The following is a 14,565-nucleotide window of genomic DNA, read 5'->3' as shown; positions in this document are numbered from 1 at the left end:
CTTTTCTGGTTTTCACATACATTTGGAACTTTGAAGTACTTAATATAAGGCAGTGTCTTTGATATGCTCATTTCTTTCTTTTTTCTTTTTTTCTCCTTTCCTAATGTTAAAGTTGTAGACACCATCCCATTCATAGGCAAGTATCACTTTGCTTTGCTTGTGTAATAGTGAGTTGTTTGGAGGCAAGAATGTTGTCAGCCTGGCAACTGATAAAAGCTGAAGTATATTGGGTTTTTTTTTTTTTAATTTTATTGAGTTTATTGGTACATTTTAGGGATACAGTACAGTTACATTCATTGTTGGGATAATGTACCTCTACATGGCAAGTCTTGATTCTCATTTTTTCCCCTTACCTCTGCCCTCCCTTCACCCCCTCCTCCCCTCCCCATCTATATTGTAACAAAAATAAACAAGTTCAGGGTTAGGGAATAAAAACATAGTAAAATCTTGTGTTGAAATCAGAGCCTTGAGTTGTCATGAACATGTTGGAACAGAAATGTGAGTGTGTTGGAGTTCAGTTAAGCAAGGAGGTGTGAATATTACAGGACATGGAATTTGAAGGATTTCAGTCTTTACATTCAAACAGTGCCTTGCAGGAAATAGTGTCCAAATCAACTGCATATCAACAATAGCAGGATAAAAAGCAACAGCCCTTTGCTCACAGCTTATGGCCACTTCTCTTCCCTCATTCCTTTTGATTAGTTAATGATTTTTCTTTTGTTATATTATTTTCAGTGAACTACTGTGTACTGTGTCATAAGTAAGGTCTTTAGAAAGAGAATAAATTGTAGGATGTAAAATAGAGGGAGTAGGTTGAGAATAGATCTTAGGTCTCACATGGTGTGGGGGTAAGAAAGAATAGAAACTAATATTTATTCAGAATCCACTGTGGGCCAGCACTGTTTTTGATCCTTTATTTTGAGAGATGTATTTGTGATGAGTAATTTGTGTTATATTTTACATTATATCCTTTGGATGGATTTTTGCCAGTATTCTTACCAGAAGGAATATTAAAATAAAAATATTTATTATTATTTCTACTTTTCTTACCTATAATGTCATGAAATCAGATGACAATTTTCCAGAACTATTGGAAATTAAAAGTATGACTTTCCTTTTATTAGATATAAATACTAGCATCAGAAAAACCATGCCATTTGAGATAAACAGCTAACTTCCCATTCATCTGTTGCATTGACTCAAGGTAGTGATCATTGATCAATAGACTAACACATGATTAAGATATAAATGTAGCATAGTGTGTCAAAGGGTAATAAACTGATTTGTTTCTCAATGTTGGCCAATCCCTGTGTTGCAGTCCATTTGTTAATAAGTAGCTATTAGCATGCTGCATGCACAACTTTTATTACTTTATTGAAAAACCACTGATAAATGTAACTTTTATCAAACTCTGTCTTTATCCAAATGCTAGGAGAATTTGAACGTTACTGAAATGTAATTCCTTATGAATGTCATCATTATGAGATCTAAACAAATTATGATATCTATTAACATAGTATTTATAGTAAATACCACGTCTTTAAGATCCTATTACAAATTTTTAACTATAGACACTAAATTAAGCATTTTCAAAACAGCTTTATCATAAATGCTGATAAAAGCTCCTGCCTAAGAGCACTCTACTTACACATTAAAGATCTTGGTAAAATTACTCATTTTAAAAAATGATATAGAACATAACTCAAACCACAACTTGTTTGCATGAATATATATTTAAATGCTTGTTGACAAATGTTTTCTATAACAACCATAGGCAAAGGATTGCTCCATAGCCTGTTTTCATATGGCCTATGAGCTTAGGATGGTCTTTTAAAGGGTTTTATTTATAAAACAAGGAAGAAGATTCATATGTGACTCTTAAATCCTAAAATATTTACTGTCCATCCATTTACAGAAAGTTTGCTAACCCTGAAATTTAAACACCTGACAAATAAGCCTGGGAGGTTCCCTATAAAACCTGGATTGTGGGCTGGGTTTCTAGCTCAGTGGTGCCGCTGCGTGCTTTGCAAGCACAAGGACCAGAGTTCAATCCTGTTACCGGAAAAAAAAAAAAAAAAAAAAAAACCCACAAAGCAAAAACCTGGACCAAATGTATGGAACAGCTAGTTGATGACTCTGAAGAGTAAATAGTAGCAGACCTAGGGGAGGAGACCAGATTTTGAAGTACTGCCAAGTGGTGATAATGACATTTATTACTTTCCATTGTTACTTGGCCTGGTTGCAGCTCAGCCTGACCCCAGGAAGTGGCAAGAGAAGCTCTCCAGTCACAGGCTTATGTCCTTGTAGTGACAGAGGTGTGGAGAACACAGGTCCTGAGTCTGAGGGAGAAGAGCCTCCTGTTTGATTAGTGGAGTTGTGCTCACAAGAGGGTGAAGCTTACCACCTTGGCCTTTTCTGTCTGTCCTGCTCCTGTTTGGCCCCTAGTGTAGAAACAGTTGCAGAAAGTGTCAGAACAGGGTAAATAAAGATTCACCTTCTGAGCTGAGCACTGAAAACAAGAGCCCCAGTGAACAAGAAGTCACTGGATGATCACAGAAAGGCAAGAAGTTAGGGAAATATCCTCAGAATTGGTTTATGATCTTAATTGAAATGAGAGATGAAAGAATTTTTCTTTTTGAGACAGGATCTCACCATGTAGTCTAGACTGGTCTTAAACTCACTATGTAACCCCCCTGGCCTTGAACTCATGAAGACCCTCCTGCCTCAGCCTCCCAAGTACTGTCATTACAGGCATATGCCACCCCACTCAGCTAATTTTTTTTTTTTTTGGTACTGGGGATCAAACTTGGGATCTTGCACTTGTGGGGTAGGCGGCAGAACCACTGAGCTAAATTCCTGGCCCAAGAATTTTTAAATAGATCAGAGAAATTATTCAGTTTAAGAAAAAGAGACAAAAGACTGAAAAAAATTGGGTGAGCGAGCCCATGGGACAATGACAAAAGATCTAACTTTTATATCATTGGAACCCCAGAAGGAGAGAAGAAAGTGTCATGTAGAAAATTAATTGAAGAAATAATGGTTGTATTGTGGTAAGACTGGAACTCATACATTTAGGAATGCAAAATAATATATCCACTCTAGCAAAGTTTGGTGGTATCCTATAAAACTGATTATACAGGCTGGTGATTTAGCTTAGTGGTACGTGCCTGCCTGGCAAACAGAAGGTCTTGAGTTAGATTCCTGGTACTAAAAAAAATAATAATAATAATTTGCATTTATAATTCCTAGAAATTCTACTCTGGGATTGTATCCCACAGAAATGAAAGTTGCAAAGTGAAATAAAAATTCCCATTCACACAAATATCTGAACATACATGTTTATATGAACAGTTGGTCATCCTTTATCTGAAATAATTAGGACCAGAAGTATTTCATGTTTCATATTTCTTCATGTTCGGAATATCTGTATAGACTTTACTGGGTAAGCATTCCTAATCTGCAAATTTGAAGCACTTCAAAATTTGAAATAGTGAAAGCATCATGTTGGTGCTCAAAAAACTTGAGATTTTGAAGCATTTTTTAGTTTTCTGGCTAGGGATGCTCAACTTATAACTGTTGAAAATCATTAATAGCTGATAGGTTCCAATTGTCCTACACAGAACACATTTTTAAAACAATCTCTGGCATATCCATACAATGAAATACTACTGAATGATAAAAAGATATGAACTGTTAGACACAGCAACTTCTGTAGTCTATATAATGACAAAAGCACAGACAACAAAAGAAAGACATTGGACATTCATCACAATTTAAAACTTGTGCGTGTGAAAGGATATTGTCAATAGAATGCAAAAGGGAACACATTTATAAATCATATATGATGAAAGACTTGCACTAGAATATAAATAGAATTGTTACAACTCAATAATAAAAGAAGACTTAATTTTAAAATGAGCAAAACATCTCAATATAGATCTCTCCAAAGGAGATATGCAAATGGCCAGTAAACAGATGAAAACATACTCAGCAATAAGCCATCAAGAAAAGGCAAATTAAGGGCCGGGGATTTAGCTCAGTGGTTCCACTACCTGCCTTGCAAGTGCAGGGACCTGAGTTTGATCCCCAGTCCAAAAAAAAAGGAAAACAAAAAGAAAAGGCAAATTAAGATCACAGTGAAGTATCACTTCAGACACAGTAGGACAGTTGTTATAAAAAAATAACAATAGGTACACATACACACACATGTTCCTAAAATACGTTGGTGAGGATATCTAGAAATTGGAATGTTTATGCATATCATTTTACAATTTCACTTTTAAATATATACTCAAAAGAATTGAAAGCAAAGATTGAAACAAATATATGCATACCCATGTCCATAGCAGCATTATTTACAACAGTCAAAAGGTAGATGCAATCCATGTGTCCATCAGCAGATAATAGAAACACAAAATGTGGTGTATACATAGAATGGAATGATAGCAGCTTTTGAGAGGAAGGAAATTCTGACACACGCAGCACTATATTTGAACTTTGAAGACATTATATTAAATGAACTAAGCCAGTACTAAAGGGTAAATATTGCATGACTCTACTTGTGTGAAGTTCCTTGAGGAATGAAATTAATAGAGGCAGAAAGAATGCCAAGGATGTGACAGGAAGAGGAAGTGGGGAGATGTTGTTTAATGCATTATATATTCTTATTCTATTTGTATGACTTTTTTGGGGGAGTAGTGCTGGGGATTGAACCCAGGGGAGCTCTATCACTGAGCAATATCTCAAGGTCCTTTTTATTTTTCATCTTGAGATGGGCCTTGCTAAATTGTCTAGACTGGCCTTGAGCTTGCAGTCCTTTTTGTCTCCATCTCCTGAGTAGCTAGGATTACAGTGTATGACATTTCTGAAAACACAAAATGCTAGTGACAGCTAAATGGTTGCTGGGGGGCGGGTATCAGATGAGAGTTTTTCTGATATCCTAAGGATATATCAGATGAGAGTTTTTCTGGGTTCTATAATTCTGTATTAGAATGGTTGTTGCCCATATGTATGCATGAGTTAAAATTCATGAAACACTATACCTGCCCAGGTCAATTGTACTACCTTTCAATTTAAAAAAATATAATTAAAAAAGTATCTAAACATGTGACAACATAATTAGCTTGTTACCAGCCATGGTGGTGCTTGTGTAGGGGGTTGAGTCTCTGCCTCAGTACTGTGAGAATATGTCCTTTAAAATTTTTTTTGTTTCTCTATGAAGAAATAAAATATGACTTCTAATTTTAAGCATCTTAAAAGGGCAAGTTTTTAAATTTTATTTTTGCGTGTGGGGGGTGTATGTGTGGTGCTGGGGATTGAATTCAGGACTGTATGCATGCTATGTAAGTAAGTGTTCTACCACTGAGTGATATCCCCAGCCTGGATTTGTAATTTTAAATGCTAAACTGAAATTAATTTTTAAGTTGAGATAATAAATGTACATAATGAAATACTTAATACTGGATAGCATAGGAAAGAATAGGTATATTGAATAGCACAGGAAAATTATTCAGAATTCCTGTGATTTTTATGACCTTTTAGCACTTTTCATTTCTGTTCTTTATGCATGAAGTCTTTAAAAAATATGATTGTTATATAGTGAGTTTGTATTTTTTTCATTAAACACTGTATCTTAAGCACTTTTCTGTGTCATTAAAATTCCTATAAAGTATGCTTTAATAACTTTTATAGCATTTTGTATGGCTGTATCATAATTTATTCAACTGTATTTCTTTTCTTGGGCATTTAAATTGTTTTAAATTTCCCGTTACTATAAATATCACTCCTATGAACATAAATCCACATCTCTCATCCACACAATGCATTCTGTCTTTGTGTAAATATGTAACTACTTATTGAAAAGTCTGAATTTGATGAGGCAAAATCATGAATAGTTTTCCATTCTCTGCTTCCAGCTGTGCACTGTATAGTTTTCCCTCTGTTAAGTTTAGGCATGTTAGTTAGATTTCGTAGTTCCAGTGATGGTTAGTAACTGAAAGTACAGCCTGCCCAATTCAAAACTCTAGTTGCATAGGATCCAAGGACCTTCCCCATCCAGTTTGGAGCCAAGCTTTTATGATTGTCATGACTTGAGGTGCAGAGGGCTTACTAGGTTTTCAGCTTTGTCCCACCCCAGACTGTGGAGTATTCAGTTTTAAGGTGCCTTGCCTCCAGGGCCTTTTCCAGGACTAACACCTCTAGAGCAGAGGCCGAGGAAGGAGACTGATGGGGGAAAGGCAAATGCCTCAGCTAACCTCTCCATATTTGTGGTCGCCATTTTGGCTGTCGTTGACATTCCTCCCACAGCATATGCTCCACCTGCCAATCTTTCCTTGCAGGTACCTCCCCGAGCCCCTCAGAATGTTGTCTTTTTTCTTGACTTCTGCTTTTGCTTGGAATAAGTATTGATTACAGTAAGATCTTTTTGGTGGTTTTTATTGTTGGCCTTATTTAGCATATAGGACACTAACTTTGCCATTTTTGCTTTCAGATTTGGGCCCTGTCTTGAGTCCTAAAGAAGTTTGTTTCAAATACATATAGAAAATTTAAAACAGCTGTTGAAACCATTGCCAAGCATTTTCCCTACTATTATTTTTAAATGGCAACGTAATTCTTAGCCCAGCAAACATTATTTGCCTCATTTGCATAGTAGCTGCATAGTAATAAATTAAAAGTCTATAAGTAACCAGAAAAACTTTCTTTTCAAGAAAACAGTACAAAACAAAAATCTTTTTTGCTTTAACAAATGGTAATGGTTGCTTTTGTCCATTCATCCCCTTAAATATCCTTCAGCCTATTTTCCATACCACAGATCAACAAACTGTGAACGTTGGGCCAATTCTGCTCTTCACCTGTTTTTGTAAATAAAGTGTTTTTGGAACACAGCTGTACTCATTTATTTATGTATTGTCCATGGCTTCTTTTGTGCTGCAACAGCAGAGTTAAGTACTTGTAACAGAGCCCATTTGGCCTTCAAAGCCTAAAATATTTTCTGTCTCACTGTTTACAAAGAAAGTATGCCAGCTCCTGTTTCACACCCTTCCTCTACAATTCTTTTTAAAAACAGACCAGATATGCCATTTATCTGTTATGAAACATTAAATAGGTTTGACTGCTGACAGGATATATTCTAATCCTTACATTTAAATCCCTTTGCAGTATCACGATATCAGGTTCAAATTCAGTATTTCTTGCTGTTTTCAGACGAGACTGAGTGCGTTCAGGGTGGTATGGTCATAGACTTCCTGTTGTTTTCAGTGGTACAGCCTGAAGACCAGACTTAGAAACTGGCAGCTGCAGGCTGAAATTGGCCTCTGGACTTATTTTGTTGGACCCAAATAGTGGTTTTCTTTTTTTCTAGTCCTGTTTGACAAATCAAGAATTGTGATGACACTGCCCCCCACCCTGGTGGCTAAGTCTGTTTGCTCTCAGAAGCTGTTGCCTCTCCCACACAGACATGTTGCCCTCCTCCTCTGCTCAGACCATGTCATGCAGATAGTATCTGTATGTGCTCTTAGACCCCATTCTCTTGAGTTATGCATCTCTCTAGATACAGAGCTGCTTCATACTCACCCCATCCACCTTGTTTTCACCTGACCTCATGCTGGTCCCTCTGCCCAGAAAATGCTCTGTCTTTTAAACACTTCATCTTTTAAGACCCAGCTTAATTATCACATTCTTTATGAAACTCTCTCTGTCAGAGTCCATCACATCTTCCTCTGTGCCCTTGTAGCAGTTGCTCATCTACCTAGAGTGACACCTGTCATGTTGTATTTTAAAGTAGGCTGTAAGTTCCTTGAGGTCAAGGTTGGCATCTTACTCATCTTTCTGATTTTAATTCCTATCATGTTGCTTGACAAAAAGTGGAGACTAAATTTGCTAAATTATATTGGTGTTAACACTAAAAATAAAAGATTGATTGACAGAAAGAAAAATTCACCTTGAGTATTCTTTTCCTTTCATTGTCTCACGTAGTTTATTTTTCTTATCTAGTTCACAAAAATTTCTTGTTTTTCAGACAACTGCATTTGTTTTTCATGAATCAGCAACATGTCATAGCTGTGCCCAGGGTCACAAACTAGTGATTGGTGGAAGAAGAGTTCACATTGATGTTCTTCTGTCTTGAGAGCCACACACATAGCTAATGGGCCACTTCTCACTGTACATATAAGATGAAGTTTTTTTCTAGGCCTCCATTCCTAACTATAAGTGAAGGTTAATAATAATACTGAGCTCATGGAGTTCTTGGAGAAATGACTATTTATTTATATGTTAGACCAGAGCTTGACTTAAAAATAAGTACCCAATAAATGGAATTGGACAATCAATTATTATTACTGCTACTTAGTGTTCTGTAGGAAAAATGCAGATTATCTTCCCTTCTTTGAGTTAAATTATTGGGAGTCAAGGGGTTTAGAGTATTGGCCCATATTCAGAAATCGCTAGACTATGCTTTATATAATCTTAGAATGTTGAATATGGGAGGGGTTTTGGAGGCCGAGTGGATGAACAAGTGCTTGTTCACAGGAAGAGTTTTCCAGTGAGGGAGGATTGGTCATCTAAAGGCTATCAGAACATTATAGTAATGGAAGCTGTCACTTTAAAAGAAGCATGACTTGGTTAAAAGTCATTAATATGCTCTTTTTAATTTTTGTCATTATTTTTAGTTCTGTCCTCTGTAAAATGTAAGTACTTAAAAAACACTGTAATCCATAGTCCTCCAAATTATTTGAACAATTTTACAACTTACCCCTGTAATGGTGGTTCTCAAAGTGTGGTCCAGGAATTCTTTTTAACCGAGACACTTTCCCCAGGAGACGTTCTTTTCTCTTCACCTTTGTATTAAGTCATAGAATCTGTGTAGATTCTGAAAGTATAGGCTAATTTTTTGATCTGCTTGTGTGCATTTTTCTGGAGGAAGTTTTAATGGCCTAATAAAGGTTTAAAAATTAATGACTTAGACATGTTTGTGACTACATTTTGCTCTGAGATAAAACAATATGCATCTCAAAGGGGCAGAAATGGTGGCTGATTTTTAACTTTCTCATAATGCTGAAAATGTTAGTAAAGACAGAGGTTAAGAATTGCATGGCAAGGAGTTAACTGGTGAGTGAAAGCAAAAATATAGAGGCATAGCACACCTGTATCCACTGTTACTATCCTGACATCTTTGGGAAAATCTTCCATTTGGGATATTAAGCAGAATATAGGATTCAGTATAAAGCAGTCTTTTCTTGAAAGCACCTGTGCTACTGGATGAGGAAAATAAATATTTTACACTGTAGTAGACAATCACTTTAGCCAAACATAAGTAGTATTGGTGAGTGTATATTCCAATGCAGTATTTAGCAGAGTTCACTTAGGAAGTTCAGGTCAATCCAATCCTTGCTTTGTTTTATTTTTTTTTTCCTTCTGTGCCAGATCATATATACTGCTATTGAGAACCTAACAGATAATATCCTCTCCTCAGAAAAAGTCATTCCAGCTTTCATAAGACCACAAAATGTTACTCCGTAGGAAAGCATGATCCAAAGTGCAGAATGACTGAGACACAGGGAGAGAAGCTGGCAAGTGTTTTTTCTGGAGTGTGCTCAGCCCAAATAAATTTCCTGTGCAAGTTTTGATAAAATCGAAGCATACATATGCGTGTTATTTTTATACATAATGATCAGTACTGATTATCACCAGTAGCCAACTAAATAAGGTAATTCCATAAATATGTAACTTTCCCATAATTTTGCACAATACTTAAAAGAAAAAGTAAAGTAATTTGGTTATAAATACATCTTAACTGAATAGTTTCTCTGATGTGAATAAACTATAATAGCATATAAGATCCTAATGATATAATGGACAATGTGAAACAGGAAGAAAAGGGCTAAAGGTTTAGGGAAAGTGGGATGGGTAGGGAAAAGCTAATAAGGGAAAAGAAAAAAATATGAGAAAATGAAAAAATGGAAATGAAGTGTTTGTAAATGGGGAGGGGAGAAGGGGGTGAAGGGAGGGCAGGGACAAGGGGAAAAAATGAGAACCAAGACCTGTCATGTAAAGGTACAAGATCCCAATAGTGAATGTAACTGCACTGTATACCTAAAATGTACCAATAAACGCAATGAGGAAGAAAAATACATCTTAAAATTCAGTAGAGGGCACAAAGATTAGAGGTGTTAATTTTTTGACTAAATATGCACTGTTTTAAAAACATTTTTGTATTTTTTACAACTTAAATCAAGGGGCTACAAATACAGCTCAGAGGCAGAGCTTATGGGAACCCCAAAGAGGATGTAATTGTTTCACATTTCTGAAGCATATGTTATATTTGGCTTACTGTAGGAGTGGCAGTATAAGGCCACAGAAAGTACAGTTTTAAAAATCTGAGACATTTAATATATGTAGTATAACATAATTTTTAAAAATATATAAGTGGACATTTAAAAAAATTTTCTATTACTTTCCAAATTTAACATTTCTCCAATACCCCCTGCCCTGACTGGGCATTGAACCCAGGTCATGGCATGAGCTAGGCAAGCACTGTAGCCCTGAGCTCTATCCCCAACCCTGCTGGAGCTCTTTAGCAAAGGCCAAGGAAACTTATTGAAACTGTGATGGTCACATCAGTTGGCAATAGAAAAAAGGACAGTTTGAGGTAAAGAGAATTCTAAAAGGGGACAAGGATGCCTTTGGCTTTTTCTCTTTTAAACATAAAATATGTATGGTGCCTTCTCTGCCAAGCAAACTACTTGCTTTATTGCAAATTAAAGTCTACAAGGTCTGTGGACTTAATCAAATGAACTAAGCATTGCTTTGATTTTTTGGTTTTCCTCTCAGAACTCCTTGCTAATTGGCATAAAGTGAGAATTTTCCAGTAATGTCCTGACTTTCTCATTTAGTGAGTGTCAAATAAGGGTTGTTTGATTATGATGAGAGGGTAATCTTTTTAAGGAGGAATTCTTTTTATGTTTATGTAGCACATTTCTTACAGTGGTTTCAAAATCATTGGAAATTGGGAATCTTGCTTGGACTTGAACGTTTTCTGTATGATTTTTTTTTTTGCCAGTTATGTTATTAGAGACTTTTATGAATCATTAGGAATTAATTTATGTGGCATAATGCAAAATTCTCTAAAGAGTTTAATATAATTGAGTTTACCTGGTGTATTTAAGAATTAAAAGCTCATTGCCAGGCATGGTGGTGCACAGCTGTAATCCCACCACTGGGAGGGCTGAGGCAGGTGGATCACTATGCGTTTGAGGCTGCCCGGACTACATAGTGAGCTCAAGGAGTGCCTGAACTGCAAAATGAGACCTTGAAAAAAAAAAGAATAAAGACTCATTGATTTTGATTAATACTCATGAAGACTCTTCAAGAGTACTATTAAGTTGAGGGATGGTTATGAATAGAACTCATTTACTACATGCACTATTTTTTGCTAAATCAGAAGATAATTGGTGTTGCTTAGAGTGTTGAAAAATTAGAATGTTAGCACAGCATCCTGAAAATGTCTCTGTGAAATATGTATCATCTATATGCATCTGGTCAAATAGTTTTATTTTGGATGCATGAAAGCATTACTTCTTAAATGTTTGTAAGTAAATCAACAAATAACTTTAAGAGAATATATTGCTAATTCCTTGGGGGTGGGAATGATATGTGCATTCAAAATATGACTTGGAGGGGCCAGGGATTTAGCTCAGTGGTTCCGCTGCCTGCTTTGCAAGCACAAGGACCAGAGTTTGATCCCCAGTACCAAACAAACAAACATAAAAGTAAAAAAAACAAAATATGACTTGGAGAAACTACTTGGAAATCAAGGGCCCTCAAGTGGAATAACTTCAGAACACTTGGCTATAGTATGTTCTATATGGCAGTTAAATCTTAATGTATAAAGAGACATAAACATAACCGTGTGTGTGCGTGCACGTGTGTGCGTGTGTTTTACTGGGGATTGAACCCACAGCCTCACATGTGCTAGGCATGTGCTTTATCACTGAGAGACATTCCTAGTCCTTTTTTAAAACTTTATTTTGAGACAGGGTCTTGGCAAGTTGCCTAGGCTGGCCTTGTACTTTTAATCCTCCTACACTGGCCTCCCAAATAGCAGGAACTACAGGTGTCCGCCACCAGGCCTGGTGTAAAATACAGCATTCTAAAGGAAGAGTTATAGAGGTTTTCTTTGTTTTGTTTTGTTTCTCTCCATTCATAGTAGGATCTCATAGTAGGTAATAACATTTGGTGAATGTTTAATCTTATTCTTGCAGCACTAAGGATCGAACACAGGGCTCTGGGCTTGCTAGACAAGTGTCCTACCACTGGGCTACATCCCAAGTGAATATTTGAAGAACACCATCTAGATTCTAGAATAAATACTAGTATGTTATTCAAATTCTCATTTTTTCCCCCTTTTCCTTTGCTAATGTTATATAAATCCTTTTCTTTCAGTTGGATATGTCAAGTGACCAGATAGCGACTAATCTCCAGACAGTAATTAATGAAGTTTGCAGGCACAGACCACTGAATCTGGGTAAGTGGTATGCTGAGGGTAGACTTCCCTACAGCCCTGTGATACTTTTAAAAAGATAAAATACTAAGGAAACAAGTTAACATGAAAATACAAAGTAACTATTTCTAACATCTAAATAGAGAAAATTTAATTCTCCAAAGGATTCCTCATTATCTTATTAATGAGTTACAGTGTTTAGAGAGGGATTTTATCATTAATAAAAGGAATATATCCTGAAATGTTCATAAATGCCTACATTATTTCTACCATTAAATGTAACAATGTTGGGAGAGGGACCTGATGGCTTTAATCTAAGAGTGGTATTAAGTAGGAACTTACAATGGTATAAAATCATTTATGAAATGCCTTTTTTGTTTTGTTTTTATTTTTTGAGACAGGGTCTCACAATGTAGTTGAGACTGACTGGAACTCACTATGTAGCCCAGGCTGGTCTTGAACTCACAGCGATCCTCCTGCCTCAGCCTCCCAAGTGCTGGGATTACAGGCATGCACCAGCACACCCGGCTGAAATGCCATTTTGAAGCCACATTTTTCACTTTGTCCCTGACACTAGCAGTTCACTTTATTTATTTTAGAAAAGAAAGACAGTCATTTTTTCTCATGTCATGAGAGACACTTTTTTAAAATGGGTTGATTCACAGAGAATCACTGAAGTTGATCAAGATGTGGGGACTGTAGCAGGGTAGGACCCAGGCTCATCCAGCATCTTTGCTATGTGCCATTCACATTCCGTCCTTGAACTGCGCTTGTGATGGTTGAAGCCACTTAAGGGTCCACTATACTTAGCTGACTATTCACTTACAGGGTTACCACGAGAGAAATTTGTCTGGTTTAGTTTTATAGCTATGGTAATAAAAATCAATATTAAGCTATATTTTACCTCGTAAGGGAGTTAAGCATGTTGATAATTAAATACCTCAGTTTTTAATTCTTTTGCCCTAAATATGGCTGTCATTCTGGGTCATTATATGTGCATGAATTCTTACATTTCATGAAGAGCTTTGATTTCAGTGTAGGATCCTCTGAGACTATAGTATGAATGAATTGGTATACAGTGAATCTCCTAAGCAGTGTGGTTATTCTCTTCAAATGAAGCTTGTTGGCATTGTTCCTTTGAAAGCTTTTAAAATTTTTTAGAGAATTTTACAGTTTGGTGACACAAAGTTAGCATCTGTGCTGTTTAAAATATATATTTAGAGTATTTCCATCAAATGTAATATCACCACCTGCTCACTTCACTGTTGACTTTGCAATAAAATGAATTCCAGGTGATCATCGTGTAGAAGAAAGAAATGAATTATTAGTGAGTGTGTAGTTTCAAGGATAAATCTATAGTATAGCTACTCCTACTCTAGAAATGAAACTATATCTCCTTATGATTTAAAATATTTGGCGATATACTACTTTTGACAAATGAAAATATGAATCCTATCATTTCCTATTGTATGTTTTTATATTTGCTTCTCAGCAATCTGTGCAATAATGTCAAATCTGATTTCTCTCTTTGTTTCCAGGTCCCTTTGTGGTACGTGCTTTCCTTCGTAGTTCAACAAGTGAAGGTTTACTTTTAAAGATCGATCCATTATTGCCTAAAGTAGAAATTGAAGCAAATAAAGAAGCTGACTAAAAGTGTTGAATTGTGAAGTTTATTTGAATGGATTAAGAGACAGCAGAGAAAAGTATAAAACGGCATAATTTCTATGCTTGGTGTCTTGTGATTTCTTGACTGTTATACTTGAAAGTGATTTTTATTTTATTTTTTGTTTTGTTTTTTGAGACAGGGTCCCACTATGTAGTTCAGGCTGGCCCTGAACTCACAAAGTAGCCCAGGCTGGCCTCAAACTAGCGGTGATCCTCCTGCCTCAGCCCCTCGAGTGCTGGGATTACAGGCGTGCACCACCATGCTCGGCTTGAAGGTGAATTTTAATACTAAAAAATTTTATAACTGTTTCAAAAACAGAAACTTTCTCTGTATCTGAATCTACCTTTTAGATTCTGTCACATTGTCTTGCTTAGTATCTAGAGTCTACATATTGATAGATAAT

The 14,565-nt window shown here is 36.2% G+C and overlaps 1 protein-coding gene across 2 annotated transcripts in view; it reads left to right on the top strand.

Annotated features, from left to right (window-relative positions):
* The window catches only part of Mrpl1 (mitochondrial ribosomal protein L1), a 75,386-nt gene extending 61,180 nt beyond the window's left edge, over positions 1-14,206 (top strand). For both annotated transcript variants that reach the window (XM_033757966.1, XM_010628368.2), the window contains 2 exons: positions 12,439-12,520; positions 14,035-14,206. In XM_033757966.1, coding sequence (XP_033613857.1) covers positions 12,439-12,520; positions 14,035-14,147 — 195 coding nt within the window. In that variant the 3' untranslated portion in view covers positions 14,148-14,206. The remainder of the gene's footprint in view (positions 1-12,438; positions 12,521-14,034) is intronic.
* Positions 14,207-14,565: the final 359 nt, after the last annotated feature.

This window comes from Fukomys damarensis, unplaced genomic scaffold (genome assembly GCF_012274545.1).
Source record: "Fukomys damarensis isolate Sample0158 unplaced genomic scaffold, DMR_v1.0_HiC HiC_scaffold_32, whole genome shotgun sequence".
NCBI lineage: Eukaryota > Metazoa > Chordata > Mammalia > Rodentia > Bathyergidae > Fukomys > Fukomys damarensis.
The sequence above is the reverse complement of the archived record's forward strand: the minus strand, read 5'-3'. Positions and strand labels throughout refer to the sequence as shown.